The 21,963-nt window shown below is 41.3% G+C and overlaps 1 protein-coding gene across 1 annotated transcript; it reads left to right on the top strand.

Annotated features, from left to right (window-relative positions):
• Nucleotides 1-20,244: 20,244 nt before the first annotated feature.
• LOC140203657 (probable G-protein coupled receptor 139) lies at nt 20,245-21,677 on the top strand. Its single transcript, XM_072269705.1, has 2 exons — nt 20,245-20,314; nt 20,770-21,677. The coding sequence occupies exons 1-2, from the start codon at nt 20,245-20,247 to the stop codon at nt 21,675-21,677; spliced, it is 978 nt and encodes a 325-aa protein (XP_072125806.1).
• Nucleotides 21,678-21,963: the final 286 nt, after the last annotated feature.

Raw genomic sequence — 21,963 nt, 5'->3', positions numbered from 1 at the left:
CTCTAAAACCGGCATTTGTACATTTACACATGACGCCTCAACTCTTATACTCCACGACCTGGCGAGATACCGGCTTTGCTATCGTATCCACCTGTGTCGGCATTTAAGGAGCCATGAACTTGAAGTTCTCTCTATATATCAAGATTCACAGTCACTTCAATTGCTGCATCCTGTAACTCATGTCTGCACTTCAATTCATGCACTCACACAGTATTTCCAGTCATTGCGTGTCATTGCTGGGACTGTCATGTGATCTGTCCTTTTATACCTTAAGATAACGTTTCGTACTATCTTCGACTTCATCAGTTTTGTTTCATCAGCAAACTTACTAAACAGACCACCTCGATTCTTAACCATGTTAATGACAAACAACTGACCTTTCCTATTAATCACAGCGTACAATCGGAAAACCACCCTCGACCACAGCTGTCTGACACTTGTCATCGAGAAAAATTGTGATTAATTTTGCCAAAATATCTGGGATTCCATGTGCTTCGTCAATGTTCTTTGTTATCTGCTGGAAAACCTCAAATATTTTCGCAGCAATTCACTGGCAAGTGATTTCCTGCCACTTGTCGTATTTCACAGCATGTTTAGTCTACATGTGATAAATAAAGATAATCTCTTTTCTAGGAGTAGACCATAAGACCATCAAACTGAGCTTGTTCTTCTCCTATGACTGTGGCCTTATAGATGCAGAATTAGGAAATTTGGCCTCCGTCATTCTATTAAGGCTGTTTATTATCCCTGTCAACCATATTCTTCTGCCTTCTCCCTTTAACTTTGATGCTCTGATAATCAAAAACCTATCAACAGCCACTTTAAATGTACCCGTTGACCTAGCCATCTGCGGCAATGAATTCCACAGATTCACTATCCTTTGGCACTCCAATCCTTTGTACTCCTAGGTCCCTGTGTTCCACAATACGATTTACTATTGCTTGTCTAGGTCGTACTCTGTTTTGAATATCCAACGCCTCAAAGATTCAACCTACAAAGTACAACGTACATTTATTGTCGAAGTACGTACGCAGTATACAACCCTGCAATTCGTCTTCTGACGTCGAGACTGAGACATCGACTATATTCTTTTCCATTGATTCTACCTGACCTGCTGAGTTCTCCAGCATTTTGTGTGTGTTGCTTGGATTTCCAGTACTTGCAGATTTTCTCTTGCTTGTGTATTTTTTTTTGTTTTTTGTTTTACTAACCTATTGTTATTTTTGAATGGGGGGATATTTGCGATCCTGTCTTTGCGCATTGGTTGTCGCTGTTAAAAATGCACCTGCTTCCCGCAATCTCAAAGAATCAATTATAATATCCGCCAGTGCCTTTAATTTTCCCTCCCCAGATGCAACCGTATTCCAGTACATCGGCATACCACGCCCCGAAATCTCCATCCTGCATACCTTTTTCATTATTGAGTATGAATGAGAATGATCAATTTAGAACGCATGTAGTATTCCCTGTCTCTCATATAAATTTCCTGGTTATTCCTTGAGGGGACGAGCTCTCCCCTTGATACACCCTGCCTTTTAATAGACCTATGCATTGAGTTTGTGAATCTCTCTAGCTTTACTTGTGAAGATAGTTTCACCACATTCCCCCACCTCGCCTTCGTAACTTCTGTCTTAATTTGTCTCTAATACTTCCTATGAATTTGAAAATACCCATTTCTCTAATTTCTTTAAACAAGCTACCCCAATCTTACCGTCTTTTCTCGTTAGGTTTGTTGGAACATGGTAACCTTATTGACATTGTAATTTTACTAGTTCTACTCTTTGTCAAGTTTTGTCCACTTATTTACAATCAGTTGAAAAGCCTTAATACCGCCATCACAAGAAACCTTACATTCTATTTATAAGTCATCGAAAATTTAGACATTTTATAGTCCATTCCCTCGGCTCGGCTACTTTCAATCCGTGGTGTCAAAAATTATTAATACCATGACCTTTTAATACAATGAACACCAAACTTTTCTGTGACGCACTGAAGAATGGCTTCTGAAAATCCAATTTTACTATATTTATTTAGTTTATTACATCAGCGGTCCCCAACCACCGGGCCGCGGACTGGTACGGGCTGCAAAGCATGCGAGGAAACGATATGATTTGGCGATAGGAGTCAGCTGCACCTTTCCTCATTCCCTGTCACGCCCACTGTTGAGCTCGAACGCACGCGAGGTCATTACCCGCGCGTCATTCATGTCAGCGATGGAAGGACATTAACTCCTCGAGCTTGCAAATAATGGTGGGCTGAAAATCATATTTGACACAACATCTCTGACGGGATTCTGGATCAAAGTCAAGGCAAAATATCCTGAGATAGCCACGAAAGCACTGAAAACGTTGCTTCCATTTCCAACATATCTCTGCAATGAATGCAACGAAAGCTAAATTGTGGAATAGACTGGACATAAGAAACCTCCTTCGAGTATCGCTGTCTCCCATCACCCCTCGATAGGACCGTCTTGTTGCAGGGAAACAAGCCCAGGGGTCCCACTGATTCAGCGATATTGGTGTGTTGCAATGATTTTATATGTTCATACGGGGAAAATATGTGCTGTGTATTTAATATCCAAATGTTACTTAAAATGTTATGATGCTATTGACTTATATAACCATATAATAATTACAGCACGGAAACAGTCGATCTCTGCCCTTCTAGCCCGTGCCGAACGCTACTCTCACCTAGTCCCACCGACCTGCACTCAGCCCATAACCCTCCATTCCTCTCCTGTCCATATACCTATCCAATTTTTCTTTAAATGATAATACCGAACTTGCCCCTACCACTTCTACTGGAAGTTCGTTCAACACTTACTTCAAGCTCCCCTGATAATTGACAATGCTATATTCATGCAAGGAAAATATATGCTGTGTGTTTAATATTAAATTCGTTAGATAAACCCTTTTAGAAACGAAATTGAGAGTATTAGCCACTTATCACCTATATTGCGTTCGTGATTAACACCCCCGCCGAACAGAATCGCCAAAAACGAATTGTAGAAAAAAAAGGCACGTGCACGTACACACATGCGCAAAGGTGCCCGCGCAAGGCTTCATGGTCATTGTAGTCTTACCGGGGCAAACCCTACGTATTTGACTGCTACGCTTGTTCGTTTGCAACCCTAACCCCCCCCCCCCCCCCGGTCGGGAGGTCCGCAAGAGTATTGTCAATATGAAACCGGTCCGCAGTGCGAAAAGGGTTGGAGACCCCTGTATTACATCTTTAACGAAGTCTGATGCATTTCTCATTTTGGCGGCGGTGATACAGCCAGTCAAGATGGTAACAACCACGGATTCGGCAGCGCAGCAGATACGGCAAATGCGCTCATGAATATGCACGTGTCAGCTAATTATTATTTCGTCGTGACGGTATTTAACTCCATTCTATTAGGCGCAGTGCTTGTCGAGACTTGAGCAAAGCATAGCAGCGCTTCACTGCCTGTTGTATTTGGCCTTGCCTGAGAAATAACTGTCGAGTCAACTGACTCTAAAGACTAGCGGTATCCGTTTTATATTTAGTTATTTCTTTCAGCCGCAGTGCTGGCTTCGTTTTCCATTTGAGAGTTTTAGTTAACGGCCCTGTTTTGCCTAGCGTTAATTGTTTTTCTTTCCCTCTGACTCTGTCCGCATTGAGTCTATGAATGATTGACCCGCTTCTGTATCTCTCTCTCTCCGTACTTGGACTATATCCATACGTAGTGACAGCAAGTCTCAACCATCCAAATTAAATAATAATTAGCTGATGCGTGCATATTCACGAGGACATTTGCCATTTCTACTGCCCTACCGAATCCATGGTTGTGACAAGTATGTTCTCAATGGTGCCGCTGTAGAAGGTCTTGAGGACTTGGGGACACATTCCGAACTTTTTCAGTCGCCTCAGGTGGAAGAGATACTGTTGTGCTCTTTTTTTGCCACGCAGCCGGTGTGTCCAGTCCAGGTGAGTTCTTCGGTGATATGTATACCAAGGATCTACTCTAATTGACAGATTCTTACTTTTCCTCAATTATAAATTCCAGCATCACACGTTAACCTAGTCGTCCTATGATATTTCTCCTCTTGTTCCACCCTTTATCTTACAATAGTCAGATTTGCCGTTTTCAAGCATACGCTATCTTCCTGAAATTCGGTGAATTTTGGAAATGGAATATATCAACCATGGTTCCGCTCACTGGGCAGCAACACCCTTTAGTATATCCTAATGTAGATCATTAGAACTTGACGACTTTTATCATTTTCGTCTCCTTAGATTCTTCAATAACGTGTCCTCTTTCAATGAGATTGTTACAAGTTCTTCCATCTTAATGGAAACTTGCCTATCAGGAACCTTTGGGATGATTGCACTGTACTCCACTATTACGATTGATACTGAATATTGATTAAACTCGTCTGTAACTTCGTTGTTCTCTATTATCACTTTTCAGTCAAGAAGCCCAGGGCCACTTAGCTGAGTTGCATTATTACCTTTATATTGCAATAAAAGCCCTTGCTGTTTGTTCTCTTGTAACGTCATTTTTTTCTGATGATGTATTTACCTCCTCCCTACTGATTTCGTAATCTATCGCTACTCTTGAAATTCAGAATACTCTAATCCCTGTCCTTTGCTACATTATGCGGTCTTGCCTTTGTTTCCACCCCAACCCCCTTGAGCTCCATTTTAACTAATAAAGCTTTCTCTGTCTCCTTGACTTCCTTTAATTCGGATGCATTACTGCCCTGTTAATAACCAGTTATTTTAATATCTGCCACCACACTTCGACCTGTTCACGCAGTCTGCTCAACACAACCATTCTTTCGTGTCTTTAAGATGAGCATATTGGTTATGCATTGAATACCATGCTTCAAACTGTATTTGGAATTCAAACATTCTAGCATAAGACTTCAGGGAATCCTCAACAGTGACACATTTTATTAAACTACCGTCATTGCACATGACCTAATTTAAAATGCTTGTTTTCTGTTAAGTTCTGTAACAGACCTCTCCAATGGAAACAATCCACGACACTCTGGCTAATTTCCCTTACATTTTCACTTTGCTTATCTAATTGATGCAATCAATACCCAATTCCCTTCATGCACTGATTTTGTATTAGCCACTTATTTGATGAGAAGTAATATTTTGGAAATCTATGTACACCTCCTATCCATATCTTCTGTCTGCTGATATTCGTTATTTCCAACCAAACGATAGCACCTTCTCTACAACTTCATCCACCATTCAGCACGATATTGCTTATTTATTTGTTGAGCAAGGATAACAAGGTTTTGTGAACGGTTATGTGTGGAAGTGAGAAATAAGAAAGGGATGACCACGGTAATGCATATTCTCTAAAAGCCATCCAATACTCCGAGGGATTTAGAGGAACACATTTATTGAGAGACTGCAGACTGTTAGAAGAAACAGAACGCTGCTATAGTAGGTGATTTTAACTTTCCGCATATTAACTGGGATTCCTATACAGTTAGAAGACTGTATGTGATAGGGTTTGTGAACTGTTCAGCGAAGTTTCCTTCGCCAGAGTTTTGAAATCCCAACGAAGAAGTGTGTGACAATAATCTGCTATTAGGGAATAAGACAAGACAGGTCACAGAAGTTTGTGTTGGGGAACATTTTGCATCTGATTATCAGAAAGCCATGAGTTTCTAAGTAAATGTGAAAACGATAGGTCTGGTCTGCGGGTCAATATTCTAAATTGGAGAAAGCCGAATTTTGATGTATCAGAAAGTATCTGGCAAGTGTGGATTGGGACAGGCTGTTTTCAGGCAAAGTTGTACTTGGTACAGAGGAGGTCATCAAAAGTGAAATTTTGAGAGGTCAAAGCGTGTGTGTGTCAGTCAGAATAAAAGGTGTAGGGACCCTTGGTTTGCAAGATATATCGAAGTTCTGGTTAAGAATAAAATGGAGGTGCATAGCAGGTATATGCAGGGGTATAAGAAATGAAAGAGGCCACTTAAAAAAGAAATCAGGAGGGCTAAAAGAAGACCTGAAGTTTCCATAGCAGACAGGCTGAAGAAGAATGCTATGGGATTCTGCAGATATTTTCAGAGCAAAAGGACTACAAGTGACAAAAATGGTCCTCTGGAAGCTCAGAATGGTTACACAAGTGTGCGGCTGATAGAGATGTGGGAGATCTTAAATGATTTTTTGCCCCAGTATTTACATGAGCGAAAGACACGGAGTCAAGCAATATCAACTTCATGGACCCTAAGCAGATTACAGAGGAGGAGAAGTTTGCTGCCCTGAGGCAAATTAGGGTGTATAAATCCCCATGGACTGACAAGGTGTACTCTCGGACCATGCGGGAGGCAAGTGCAGAAACTGCCAGGACCCTATAGAGGGAAAGCTATTGGAAGGTACTCTAACGGAACGGTTATATAAATATCTGGATATACATGTACTGATTAGGTATATTCAAAATGGCTTCATGCGTGGCAGGTCATGTATAACTAATCTTATAGAGATTTTTTTGAGTTAGTTAGCAGGAAGGTTAATGAAGGCAAGGCAGTGGTTGTTGTCTACATGGACAAAAGCAAAACATTTGACAAGGTCCCGCATGGGAGGTTGGTCAAAATGTTTCAGTCGCTCGGATTTTAAGATGAGGAAGAAAATATCGATTAGACATTGGCTTTATGGGAGAAGTCAACGAGTGGTAATAGATGCCTTGACTTTAGTCTTTTGAGTGATTTACTTTGGAGGTGCCACAAGGATCGGTGCTGGTTTCGTTGTTATTGGTTATCCATATTATCGATCTGGATGATAACGTGATTAAATGGATCAGCAAATTTGCAGATGCTGTAACGCAAAGATTGAGGGCGCAGTGGACAGCGAGGAAAACTATCATGCCTTGCAGCAGAATCTGGACCAGTTGGAAAACAGACTGAGAAATGGGAGATGGAATTTAATGCAGAGAAGAGCAACAGGGTAGGTCTTACACAGTGAACGGTTGGCCATGTGCAGTGCGGTAGAACAAAATGATCTGGGAATATCGGCCTTTAATTCATTGAAAGTGGCCTCTCAGGTTGCTAGGGTCGTAAACAAGGCTTTTGGCACATTGGCCTTCAAAGGATTGAGTACAGGAGAAGGGATGTTTTGCGAAAGTTGTGTGAGACATAATTTGGAGTATTGTGTACAGCTTCGATCACCTACCTACCCTAAAGATGTAAATCAGGCTGAAAGATTACAAAAAAGAATAACAAGAAAGTTTCTGGGTCCGGGGACCAGAGTTGTAAGGAATTATTGAATAGGATAGGACTTTATTCCTTGGAACATAGAAAACTGAGATGAGATTTGATAGTGATATCCAAAATTGAGGGATATAGAAAGAGTAGCCCGGCAGGTGGTGCAGTGGTATCAGCACTGGACTTTGAGGTGGATGGCCCTGAGTTCCATACCGGCCGGGTCCCACCCTGGGAAGCAGCGGTTTCTATGCGCAAGAAAGTCTTAGCAGTCTTCTTCCCTATCTTGCTACAAAACCCTATCCGTAGGGATCCTATGAGCCGACGACGACCCGATGGAAGTTAACCAGCAACAACGATAAAAAGACTAAATGCAAGTTGTTTTTTTTTCCACTGAGTCTCTGCAACTAGTGGTCATGGTTTAAGGGTAAAAGGTGAAAAGTTTAAAGTGACATGAGAAGAAACTTTTTGCCTGGGGTTTGGTGTGAGAGTGTTGAACGAACTGCCAGCATAAGTGGTGCATATGACATTTAGAAGATGGATAGTAGGGAGGTGGAGGGCTATGGTCCAGACGCAGTGCAATGGGAGAAGGCAATTTAAATGCTTCGGTATGGAATAGATAGGCAGAAGGGCCTGTTTCTGTGCTGTACTTTTCTCTGACATTGTGACTCTTGGTAGCTCCGTCGTAGATGGAGTGCTGTTTATGGTCAAAATAGTTGAATCAAATTTAACTATTTCTTTTAGTACCTTTTCAAAGAAGTGCCCTCGCTTCTGTTCTGAGTGCATCTTTAGCAGTCATTAACCACATATGGCTGACAGAAATCTCAAAGAAGGAGCTTTATATGAAACTCTTGGGAAACGCATTCAATTTCAAACATGTTTCAAGCACATTTTCCATTTGTTTCTCACAATACAATATATCGTTTGCAGATTTATGAATTACATATATCTATGTATCTGATGAAACAGCATAGTATTTTAATAAATATTTTCACTGGTGTACAACTAATCTTTTCTCATTAATCCACATATATGTTTTTGTACTGCTTGATAAAAAGCAACTTCTTTTTTGAGACATGAGTCCAAGCAATCATTCAATGCTTATTTATTGATGTAGAGAATGGAAAGGTGATTAAAAAGTAATTTGGAGGACAAGGAGAAGTCAAGAAATATCATTGGCAGATCACAAGGCCTTTTTATGTATATTCAGGGTCCAAGAGTGTAAACAGAAATAATGAAACCTATTAGAATAAAAAAAAGCTATTTTGCTTCGATGGAGGAGAGAATATGGGAAAAACATTAATGAATATTTTCACTTGCAATGGAAGCTTTCAAGAGTGTGAAAGGCTTGTAAGCAGGGATACGGTGTTCAGATTATAAACTGAATCTAATTTTAATTGGGGCTTCAATATCTCCTGAAAACCAAGGTTCGCTGTACCTCTGTGTCTTGATTTTAATTTTAACTAAAAAAAATAGCAAAGTCATTTATTCTCAATTTTTTGCTTTTGAAGCTCTCTACCTTACTAAGCATTAATTTGCCAGAGAACAACCTATCCCAATTCACACCTACCGGATACCTGCTGATGCCTTTCTTTAATTTAGAATTTCAACCCGAGCACCGATCCTAATGTTCTCCATAATTATCCTCAATCTAATGGATTTTTGATAACTAGATTCAAAGTGTTCCCCTTCACACACTTCTGGCACCTTCTCTGTGTCATTCTCTACAAGGAGATCCAGTATTGCATCGCCCGTCTCCTTTTGGGACTTGTATATATTGATTAATCAAACTTCCCTGAGCACATTTGTCAAACTCAAAACCATACACCTTTTTATAGTACGTGAGTTCCAGACAGTTTGCAGAAAGTTAAAATCACCTGCTATAAAAACCTTATTTTTTTCTTGCGACGCTCTGCTATCTCTCTACCAATTTTCTCTTCTAAATCCCGTTGACCGTTGAGATCTATACTATAAATTCATTAAGCTCGTCATTCCTTTCTGAATTCTCAGTTCCACCAATTATGTCTCAGCATATGAGCCATCCAATACGTCCCCGCCGCGCAAAGCCTTGAGATTTTCCCCGATGCGTAATGCCACCGTTTCCCATTTAATACCTACCCCTCTACCATGTGTATCCAGCAGAATACTCAGCTGTCAAAACTGCTCCGCCCTCGAATGGCTATAATATCATAATTCAAAATATTTATCCATGTTGTAAGTCCGTCTGCAATGTAATGTTTAAAGCATTCAAAATCTTAGTGTTGTTTCATTACACATTTCCCGATCTACTCTATTTTATCTGTTCAAGGTTAAACTGAAAAATTTCCTGTTTCCTTTGCTAATGTTCTGTCCTACTATTTAGTGAACTATTTGGCTATTTAGTGTTCCATTTTGGTCAAAAGAAGAGATGCCTTGTGAAGGATAACAGAAAACAGTTACTCATTTTGGCATGGTTAGTATGCAGGTACTCTGAGCTTATTTACCTTTCATATAATAATTCTTGCATTTAAATATTCATAGCTCAGATCATTAGTTCTGGTAGTTCGGTTCCCATTTACCTGACACTGTAATTTAAACTGCCCCCACCCCACGTACAGCACAAACAAACCTTACCGATAGGTACTATTCCCCCTAAAGTTCAGGTGCAAGCCGTTTGGCCTTTCATAGCTCAAGTTTAATTCTCATTCGAACAGGAATACGGCCGATGAATACGGCAAACGAAATAACGTTTATCCGAGGCCAAAGTTCAACACAGATTAACAACAGTCACACACAACACAAGGCACGTATAGCACATATAAGGTATCCAAAAAATACACCCAAATAAAAAAAATATAGTCCAAGTCCATGAGAGCATGACTGCTGCGGAATCAGCGGTCGAAAACAACACGGCTTGTCTTCTGCCGAGCGAACATTACGGAGCACTACCGATTCTAGTCTGGACGACGCGTCACACCGCCGCCGGCGGAGTGCAACAACTCTAACGCTTCTCTCCTAGACAGCTGTAAACAGAGGACAGAGCTTGAAGCCTCGTCTTCGCTACAATCGAGGCCGCCCAAATCCCCGTGCTGTCCACTATTAAATCATTGAATCAGACTTGCAGCACTCCACATTACCAATACCCAACAGAGGCTTGCAATCATAAGGAAATAGACTAAGACCATTATTCACTGGTACACTGTACACCTCCTTCGCCCAATAGCGCCTCTGATGCCTCTCTAGTTTATCCGCCAATAAGCATTTCGCTTTTTTGGCGACATCTGCCGTACTCTAAGATCTTAATGTCCACCAAGGTCTTGCAATCGCAAACAATACGTTTAAAAGGGACTATTAAACATTTCGTTGACCCCGTAGAAGTTGCTTCGATCGAACGCGCCACAATCACAGTGGAAGGCTTTTCCCTCGGATGGAAGCTATGGTCCTCTGATTTCAAAAGACACTTAATACTGTGTTAAAATGCCATGATAATATCGAAATATCTTCCTAGAAGTTTCATCTGACTATTGTGCGTTTCAAAGACATAACACAGATTATTATTATTATTATTATTATTATTATTATTACTATTTTTCCTCAGCTGAATCTGGCAAAACCTGAGGCACGGGCGTAGCCAAGCGTATTCATTTTTCAATTGCTAGGAGTATTCGGAGTATTTGTTTTATGCCGTTGTGTAGTGACCTTGGAATGTCTTCCATAGTTTTTCAACTTCCTTTTTTTAATTCAGCATATACCTGGTGCTTCCAATTATTGATTTTTCTACGTTATGAGTGTTTGGAATGGCTGTATCTATTCAGTAAGTTTTTTTCTTGCTTGTTTATACTGTATTATTATATTGGGATTGTTATTATGGGTTGTCTGTAATAATGGATTGGCCGTAATATACGTTGTGGGATTCTGACTCTAAAACTGGATCAGGCTTGAGCATATAGTAAGGAATGGTGCCTCTTATTAGATTGCATTTTAAAGCAAGATTTTGGTGAATGACCTTTGCCACTTGATGGTGCCTGTGTAAGTAATCAGATGGTGTCTGCTGCAGGATCCTGTAATATGCTGGATTATTTCTCTTGGTATTTTCTGCATTTATTGTCTTGAATTTGTTGGTGTTTTATTATATATTTTTTGATCATTCTTTGTGCTAACTCCTGGTCCTGTTTTGCAGCAAGCACCCTTCTATTTCTGGGAAGAGATCTGCAACTCTGAGACGGGCGATCGGCCCTTCCTTTTCGACATCTAATTTGCTGAGATCGTTGGGATGCCTACCATGGAGGGACATGGTCTTTCATTGATTAACCTTTTCTTCTATATTGGTAATTTCTTCATTTTTCTCGGCTGTAATTTCATTTAAACATATCAGAATTGCATGTACTAACGGGGAGTGCTGAATCTTGTTTTCGTTAATTCCAAAAAAATGCTTAGAAGTTTTTTTTCTGACAATTGTGTAAATTTTGTTATGTCTCTTATTCCTCTTCTTCCTTCTTTCCTAGGCAATGTTAGTCTAACCGCGTTCGAGTCTACATAGCGTTTTCTAAAATATGCCACTTCAGTGCTTACTTATTTCTAAATTTTCCATATCGGTTTCGGACCATGATATTATGCCAAAGAATGCGTCAATATGGGTATAGTGAAAGTGTTCATGTGTTTATTCTGTTTATAAGATTTTTACTATTGAGCTCTGTTTAGCAGATTTTCTTAAACCTTGCAGTATATTCGGTCGAGGGTTTTCCCTTTATTGCACTATGATCTATTTTCTTTGCTTGTTGACATCCAGGATACCTATGTTTCATATTCACCTATCGGTTGTATTGTATCCTGCTGCTCCTTTTTGAATTGTCTCAGCTCCATTGCGTCTTTCTTGATGTTTAATGTTATGCACTTATCCAGCCCAACGTTCATGTTTATATCTTTCGAAAATAGCTCTACTATTTGTCGCTTTAGCTTTACTGATAAGCATAAAACTTCAAACCGTCCATGTACAGAAGATGTGGCAAGGTATACTTCGTTTCCTTGTTTCTGATTTGACACCCAATCTTCTTCCGATTCACTAAATCAGAGAAGGAGTTTAAAGCTAGACAAAACCACCGTGGGCTCAGAGAGTCACCCTGGAAAATGTCTCGGTTTATTTTGTAAACAAAGATTCTTACATTATGGTTGTTAATAAAGAGAGTGATTATATTACAAGAATTTCACAAGTTTATATACATTAAGAATTTCTATTAAATGAGTATGGGACAGAATCAAATGCTTTTGGGTAGTCAACGTAACGTCATGAAAGATTACTGCTTTCCCGCTGGGTTTGATTTAGAATTATAGAATCTATTAAATTTGTTTTTTTTTTTACATCCTTTCATATCCTTACGGTATCCTTTCAGTTCTTCTGTAAGCATATTGTGCTTTTCTAACTGAGTGGTGATTAGTTGCGAGATGCACAATCTTACAATTTTATATAGGACGATATTTTGATGGGCCGTTTATGGTTTCTCCTTCAGGCAAGAGATATGTTTTACCTTCTGTCAAAAATTCGGGAAGTTTTTCAAGATTTTTAAGAAAATTGTTGATATGTATTAATGCCTACTGATGAACACAAGTAATTCCACCTACGTGCACCACGTCCACATCCCTCCATCTTCATAACATCCCTGAGCCTATCCAAACGTTATTGAAAGCCTCAAATGTGTTTACCTCTGCCGCCATAACAGGCTGCACATTCCGGGCAATGATCAATGACCGTGGCAACTAGAGCGCTGGGAATCACCTTAATAAAAATCAGCATTACAAATGTTGATAAAGTTGACGTGGATTTTCGTCAGGAACTCCAGTTTCTTCCCACATTCCAAATATACTCGTGTTGGTAGGCGATGGGTCGCTGAAAATTCTCCGTATCGTGTAGGTAAGCAGTGGAATGTGATGGTGTTGATAAGATAATAAAATAGGTTTAGTTTAAGATTAATCTAAACCGGGGCTTGATATTGTGCGCAGACTGGGTGAGCCGAAGAGCCTGTTTTACTGGGAGTTTGTCACGACATACGCCATCTAACTAACTAAATTAGGCAATGACTATTATGAAATACATGCATTAAACTAAATGCTTTAGCTTAACCGATTCAGACTACTTTTTTATGTTGCATCATATAGTGAATCCATGACAGATGGTATCGGTGGGAAGCGCTACAATAAATTCAGTTACGACAAGGCAGCAAGGAGGTTTGGTTTCAGATAAATTCATGGGGGCTGATGTTGCTCGGTGCATAGGTCAGCGTAAAGATTCGGATGCCAGCAACGGCATGTTGCACAGTTACAATAAAACTGTCTTTGTGATAGGGTAATACAGTGTGTAAGTAGTTTCTCCTCAGTTTACGCCGATGATAAAGTATGGCATTACAATTCACCCCACCCATTTTGTTGTCCACATTCCACGAAACTATCCTTCCCGGATTTTGTCCAGCATCTTAATTTCTGATTCCTATTTAGTAGTTAGCTTCTGGTTTCCCCCCACCCCACACCCCACATCCTTTGATGCCATCAGACATCTTACTCCATGAATATGCTTTTTGAGCTCATATTTTCATTTGTTGCAGTTCACAGCTCACTATTCATGAATGAATGATTTCTGCTTCTTAATCTGTGACAGTTTACTCCTTAAACTTAGTCAGAGATCTGTTGCTACTGGACTTTATTGATACGGGAAGCAACTATCTTCTATTTCGTCTGTCCAGCTTTTCTAAAATGTGGTAGATATCTTCAAATGTCACCCTTCATGATTCTAACCTCCAACGAAGATAGAAGGAATCCATTAAATCTCTTTTCATACCTTAGTGCGCGGTGAGTACTTGAAACGCACTGCCTGGGTGGTGGCACAGGCAAACACAATAAGGACATTTAAAAGTATCGCTGATAGGCATATAGAAGTAAAAAAAAAATGAAGGGTTGTGGCCTATTTAGGGGTGACGCTTTAGCTTGAGGTGAGGACTGATTATATTCAAGGCACAACATCATAAGCAGAAGAGTTCCTATGTTCAATGTACGTAACCCAGATAGCACAAATGTGACTCCCATTAACACAGACTTGGAAATCTAATAGCCACGAGGAATACACTCAATGTGTTTGTAAAGAAATGCATTTGGATTGTAATTTCATGCTCGTTTTCGAAATATTTTTCCCATGGAGTAAAATAAACAAACAGTATATTTCGGATTTATTAATATAACTGAGTGCAAGGACAGAGATATAAGGAATACTATGCAGTAGGGGTTCTCTCTCTCTCTCTCTCTCTCACTCACTCTCTCTCTCTCTCTTTTAAACACACACACACACACACACACATATATACATACATACATACACGTCTGATTGAAATAAAACGAACTTTTATTCAGTTAACGAATTTGAGTTTCGAGAATAAATGGAACACAATGAAGACCAAAAATGAAATGCCATTACGGAACTATAGGTGTCATAATGGCTATTATAGTTTCGGGAATGTATACACTGTACATTGGATATAATGCATCTTGTTTTCTTAATACAACCCGAAATTATTTATTCACAAGTGTGAAAATAAATTAGTTACGTTGATTCCGATTTTACATTTAATATGATTTTACAACTCTACTTTTTAATCATCAGCAGCATTTGTGTACGAAGGAGGAAATAACGTCGATGAGCAGCATGTACGACGATTCAGCCAGCACTCTTCCTTTTATCGACAGAGAATTTACTCTTTCGTGTTGCACTCCGCAGACTCGATAATCAGGAATGAAGAGATACGGTAGTACAATTCCCTGGTTCCTTTCTGAGCGTTTGGAAAGTATACTTCCCTATTACTCATAGGGAGCTGACGGATAAGATAAACTGTGATAGGTCAGACATTTCACCAATTGATACAATAATAGGGCATGCCGCGGATAGACTTTCCTTTCTGGAGTCGACCTCGGTAACAATGCAGATTTTGCACAAACCTCAGGATTCATCGTCGGCGCAATGTGATTCCTGTGTGTATACTTGATAATGCCGAATATCTAATTAATCTCAATTGTCCAGTATTTGATTAAAACGATTTTACATTAATTAATATAAAATGTGTATTTATTTAGGTCCTGTGTAAAGATTCTCAAAGCTATGAAAACTCTTCGGTGTTGTCATTCATGATTTCTATTCAAAGGTCTATATTAATAATTAATATAGGAAAAAATAGAACATAGAATAGTACAACACAGTACAGGACCTTCGGCCCACAATGTCGTACCGACCCTCAAACCCTGCCTCCCATATAAGTCCCCAACTTAAATTCCTCCATATACCTGTCCAGTAGTCTCTTAAACTTCACTAGTGTATCTGCCTCCACCACTGACTCAGGCAGTGCATTCCACGCACAAACCACTCTCTGAGTAAAAAACCTTCCTCTAATATCCCCCTTGAACTTCCCACCCCTTACCTTAAAGCTATGTCCTCCTGCACTGAGCAGTGGTGCCCTGGGGAAGAGGCACAGGCTATCCATTCTATCTATTCCTCTTATTATCTTGTACACCTCCATCATGTCTCCTCTCATCCTCCTTCTCTCCAAAGAGTAAAGCCCTAGCTCCCTTAATCTCTGATCATAATGCATACGTTCTAAACCAGGCAGCATCCTGGTAAATCTCCCCTGTACCCTTTTCAATGCTTCTACATCCTTCCTATAGTGAGGTGACCAGAACTGGACACAGTACTCTAAGTGTGGCCTAACCAGAGTTTTATAGAGCTGCATCATTACATCACGACTCTTAAACTTTATCCCTCGACTTATGAAAGCTAATAACCCATACGTTTTCTGAACTGCCCTATCCACCTGTGAGGCAACTTTCAGGGATCTGTGGACATGTACTCCGAAATCCCTCTGCTCCTCCACACTACAAAGTATCCTGCAATTTACTTTCTACTCTGCGTTGGAGTTTGTCCTTCCAAAGTGTACCACCTCACATTTCTCCGGGCTGAACTCCATCTGCCACTTCTCAGCCCACTTCTCCATCCTATCAATGTCTCTCTGCAATCTTAGACAATTCTCTGCACTATCTACAACACCACCAACCTTTGTGTCGTCTGCAAACTTGCCAACCCACCCTTCTACCCCAACATCCACGTCGTTAATAAAAATCACGAAAAGTAGAGGCCAGAGAACAGATCTTTGTGGGACACCACTAGTCACAATCCTCCAATCTGAATGTACAACTCGAACACCTCCTCTCCCTTAATATCAACATGCTCCAGAACATCAACCTACCTCATATTGTCCTCACCATCATCAAGTTCCCTCTCATTAGTGAATACCGAAGAGAAGTATTCATTGAGGACCTCGCTCACTTCCACAGCCTCCAGGCACATCTTCCCACCTTTATCTCTAATCGGTCCTACCTTCACTCCTGTCATCTTTTTTTTATTCACATAATTGAAGAATGCCTTGGGGTTTTCCTTTACCCTACTCACCAAGGCCTTCTCATGCTCCCTTCTTTTTCTTCTCAGCCCCTTCTTAATCTCCTTTCTTGTTTCCGTATATTCCTCAATAGACCCATCTGATCCTTGCTTCCTAAATTTCATTAATTTCAATGAGCTGTCAAAACAAAGACCAGTGATCAGCAGAGGGGTTAATAACTGCAGGCATGAGGTGCAGGAGAAATCTGAGTTTATGCCTTTCTTAAACATGTAGATTTCGAACTTACTTTGGCTGTCAGTGCAAATTTATCAGTCCGACGTTCTACATGATTCCCCAACAAAGTTACCCTCACAACTTCATTGAATCTACCATGAACACCCCACCACCAACGTAGGGCAGTAAATTCTATAGTAACCAATTAGCCTGGCAATCAACACGTTTTAAATCGGAATTAAGGGTCTTAATATTTGCAAGTTTTCTATGCAACAAATTGAATTCCATAATTGCAATGGGGAAGCATGTGCTCTGACTTCCGGATTACTAACTCCGTGACCTATTGCATGACCAACACTCACATCTCCTTGCAAGTAGGGCTTCCTTGTTCCTCATAACCGTTTAAGCTGCCAGCATTGACAAAACACTGTACTGTTCTATTTCTTATGCTCTATGTACTGTACATACCAAAACAGTGATAAAGAAATTAAAAGGCTGAGAATTTTAAATAAACTAATTAATCATTTCGATGTCATAAGGCGGTGGCTGGGAACGGACTCAAGGGCAAGACACAGACACTGAAGTACTAGGGACAGGACTAATATACAGGGTGAGGGCTAGGACATGGACACTAAAACCGGGAACCCGCAACAGGACTGGACAAGAGCGCTAGGAGCCCGGGCATGGACTCCGAGCCAAAGACTGGACAAGACCTAGAACCTGGGTCTTGCCTCTGGCTCGGACCCCAGTACCAGGCAAGGACGTCACTTGGCTGGCAGGCAGGTCGAGGCTGGAGTCTTCAGGCTTGAGGCGAGCCGAGGCTGGAGGCTGGAGACTAGGAGCGACCTGGAGGCTGGAGACTAGCAGCGAGGCTGGAGGCTGGAGACTAAAGGCGGGGCTGGAGGTTGGAGACTAGAGGCGAGGCTGGAGGCTGGAGACTAGAGGCGAGGCTGGAGGCTGGAGACTAGAGGCGAGGCTGGAGGTTGGAGACTAGAGGCGAAGCTGAAGGCTGGAGGCTGGAGACTAGAGGCGAGGCTGGAGGCTGGAGACTAGAGGCGAGGCTGGAGGCTGGAGATTAGAGGCGAGGCTGGAGGCTGGAGACTAGGGTCGGGGCTTGGCTGGAGAGTTGAGGCGAGGCTTGGCTAGAGACTTGAGGCGAGGATTGGCTAGAGACTTGAGGCTTGGGGTCTTGAAGCTCCTCATGGGCAGGGCGCGGATCACCTCCCGACGGAGGCAAGGGACAGGAAGGGACAGAACCAACCATAGGGTAACGGCAATACGGCCTGGGTTACCCGTCGGAGGCAAAGGACAGGAAGGGACAGGATCAACCGCAGAATATCGGCAATACGGCCTGGCTTATCCAACGGATGCAAGGGGCAGAACCAACTGCAGGGTAACAGCAAGACGGCCTGATTTACCCAGCGGAGGCAAGGGACAGGAAGGGAGCTTGGTACAAGGTGGCTCCAAGACTACAGGCGAGGCCAGGCCAGTATTACCGGCAAGCCAAGGCCGGGCTTCAGGCGAGGAAATAGATGGCAGGAGAAGGGACACAAGGAGTAAGGACAAGAACAATCCAGGAGCCACGCCCTGGTCTCCGCAGGTATTTATGCAGCCAGCCCGAACGAGAATCAGCTGCCTCAATTATTGCTCAACAGGAACAGAAACAGGGTAGACAGGAAAACCTGGAGCAAGGGTCGATAGACCGGACAGTGAACCGGAATGCAGACTTCACGGACCGGACCATGACATTCGATCGTTAACCTGTCTTATATCAATTGAGAACGCCTTCAGTTAGCCCCCTGTATTATAATTCAAAATGGTCAGCACGTTGTTGGGGAAGATCCTGACAGGGAGCACTTATGAGCATTTGTAGAGACATAGTTTGATTGAAGATAGCCATCATGGCTTTGTCAAGGGCAGGACCGAGTATATAACAAAACAGAGTGATGAAGGCAGAGCAGTGGACGTCGTGTATATGGATTTCAGTAAAACATCTGATAAGGTTCCCCTTGCGAGGATCATTCAGAAAGTAATGAGCGATGGGATCTATGGAGCCCTTGCTTTGTGGATACACAATTGGCCTGGCCATAGAAGGCAAAAGATGGTTGTGGATGATTCATATACTGCATGAAGGACGGTGACCAGTGGTGTTCAACGGGGCTCTGTTCTGCGGCCTATCCTCTTTCTGAGTTTCATAAATGACCTGGATGAGGAAGTAAAGAGGTGGGTTAGTAAGTTTGCTGATGACACAAAAGTTGGGGTGTTGTGGATAGTCTGGAGGGCTGTCAAAGATTACAGCGCAACATCGTTGGGATGAAGAATTGGGCTGAGAAGTGGCAGATGGAGTTCGGCCCAGATAAGTGTGATGTGTTTCATTTAGGTAGGTCAAATTTGGAGACAGAATAATTTTAATGGTAAGACTCTTGGCAGTGTGGAAGATTACCGAGATCTTGGGATCCGTGTCCATTGGACACTCAAAGCTGCTGCGCAGGTTGACAGTGTTGTTAAGAAGGAGTACGGTATGTTGGCCTTCATCAACTATGGGATTGAGTTCAAGATCCGTGAGGCAATGCTACAGCTTTAGACCATAGTTAAAGTCTAGTTAGAGTACTGTGCTCAGTTCTGGTCACCTCATTACAGGAAGGATGTGGATACTATGAAGAGAGTGCAGAGATTTACAAGAATGTTGCCTGGACTGGAGAGCATGCCTTATGCGAATAAGTAAAATGAACTTGACCTTTTCTCCTCAGAGTGACGGAGGATGGAGGTGACCTGATAGAAGTGTATAAGATGATGAAATACATTGATGGTATGGATAGCAAGAGGCTTTTTCACAAAGTTGAAATGGCTGACACGAGGGAGCATAGCTTACGGTGCTTCGAAGTAGGTACAAAGGGAATGGCAGGTAAGTTTTTCACACAGAGTGATGTGTGCGTGGAATGCACTACCAGCGAAGATGGTAGAGGCCGATGCAATAGGGTCTTTTGAGAGACCTTTAGATAGGTACACGGAGCTTAGAAAAACAGAAGGCTTTGCGGTTAGGAAATTCTAGGCAGTTTCTCGAGTAGGTTACATGGTCGGTACATTATGCGCTATAGGGCCTATAATGTGCTGTAGATTTCTATGTTTCTATGACAATAAAATTAAAAATTCGTAAAATTTTTGAAGAACGATGCAGACACGAGTTTATTTCTACAAATAAACAATATGCTATAGGTTTATTAGATATTGAGACACACGGAAATTCCAAGGGTGTTAACCTGCTCACTTAATGAGTCCAACCGACGTCAGTGACGATGTCCCCTTGCCTGATTGGTCCATATTTGATGCCACTACCTTGTCTCCTTTGTATTTTAACGGTCATATAAAGGGATACTTTAATTGCACTATATCAAAGAATCGACTGAAAATCAGGAAAGGGACATCTCGCTTTCTGTTAAAATATGCACGGATATGTGACGGGTTTGTTCTATGCCATTTACTATCTTGTTCTGACAGCTATTGGTGTCCCAGGTAAGATCCAGTGATAAAAAAATTGTTATATTGTCAGTTCTGTGTTACAGTATGTTTCGGCTCTTTGATATAAGTAAAATTATGCTGATTACTATGGACAGTTCATGCCGCTTGTTAAATCAGAAATTCATTAAAAGTTCAAACATGAGGTTATTTCGCCAGAATTAACATAATAGAATATTTTAGGATTTAGCTGAGAGATATCAATGTGTTTCACTATAATTGGTGAATCCACATTCCATATACAAAAGTGTGCAGAAACGAAAATGTTACTTTTTGCAGGGCAGATGAGATTCTCCCTCTGGTTTCCTGGTCTGTGCTATAGGATCACATACTTCTGGCATAAACTAGTTGAGTTGCTAGTAGACACTCTATAAAACCTTGCTGTGAAACTGCAGCTTCGAAGAGTAATTCATTGGCTTCAGGTTATGATTTCTATTGTTTATTCTAAACAGGTAACTTGGTGACGATTGTAATCCTGTTACGTGGAAAATGCGGTCTCTCCAAATGCATCACAAAATATCTTGTTGGCATGGCAGTAGCGGATCTCCTGGTCCTCATTATGGCAGTCATATTAAACCGGCTCGGAGCTATCTACTTTCCGCTTTCTTTCCTCTCAATTACACCAGTCTGCAGCCTCAGAATCGTTATGATCTACATAACCAGAGACGGCTCGGTCTGGCTAACCGTCGCTTTCACTTTCGATCGATGTGTAGCCATCTGTTGCCAGAAATTGAAGGCAAAATATTGCACCGAGAGCACTGCTGTTTTTGTCATGGTGACGGTTTGTGTTGTGAGCTGTTTAAAGAACATTCCCATTTATTTAATATATGAGCCTTTATATGTAGTCAACAATATACCTTGGTTCTGTAACATCAAGCAAAGCTTTTATTCCGATATATCATGGATTGCTTTCGACAGCATTTATTACATACTGAACCCTTGTGTCCCCTTCTTCATGATTTTGCTCTTCAATGTATTGACTGTCAAACACATCCTGGAAGTCAGCAAGGTCCGCCGGAGATTACGCGTTCAAAATAATCAAACCAAACAGAACGACCCAGAGATGGAATCTCGAAAGAAATCCATTGTGTTGTTGTTCGCTATCTCCGGTAGCTTTATCATGTTGTGGACTACCCATGTTGTAAATTTCTTGTATGTGAGATTGACAAACAGCAACTACTCCGTAGGCTCCAAACCCAATGATCCAAGATTCATTCTCCAGGAAAGTGGAATCATGTTGCAACTCCTGAGCTGTTGTACCAACACGTGTATTTATGGAGCGACCCAGCGGAAGTTCAGAGAGCAATTCATGAAGGCACTGAAGTACTCATTTAATCAAATTATAAAAATAGCAAAGTAATGAAAGGCCAAAAGCAGCTGACGTTTCACCATCTGTATTTCTTTCTGCTAGAGTTAACTGACATTTGCTGCTGGTGCCCAGGAAACAGAAGCTATCCCTGATCTTGAAAAAATAATTTCCGTTTATGACGCATGCTGCTGCATAAATTGTTTGCCGTTTGCTGTCTGCGGCAGTGTAAACGTGCACGGAATACTTTCTACACTGTTAGAACGACATTATGGACACGTTGTGTATAATGATCGGCTTCCCTTAGTTCTATGATGCCCTTCGTGAATTGCTGTCATAT

The sequence above is a fragment of the Mobula birostris genome, chromosome 10 (genome assembly GCF_030028105.1).
Source record: "Mobula birostris isolate sMobBir1 chromosome 10, sMobBir1.hap1, whole genome shotgun sequence".
Lineage (NCBI taxonomy): Eukaryota > Metazoa > Chordata > Chondrichthyes > Myliobatiformes > Myliobatidae > Mobula > Mobula birostris.
Note: the sequence above shows the minus strand (reverse complement) of the source record. Positions and strands in the feature narration are given on the sequence as shown.

Excerpts from the sequence above, each read along its gene's own strand:
- LOC140203657 (XM_072269705.1), top strand. The coding sequence starts at position 20,245 with ATGCACGGATATGTGACGGGTTTGTTCTATGCCATTTACTATCTTGTT. Across the intron at positions 20,315-20,769 it reads GACAGCTATTGGTGTCCCAG|GTAACTTGGTGACGATTGTA; the intron begins GTAAGATCCAGT and ends TATTCTAAACAG.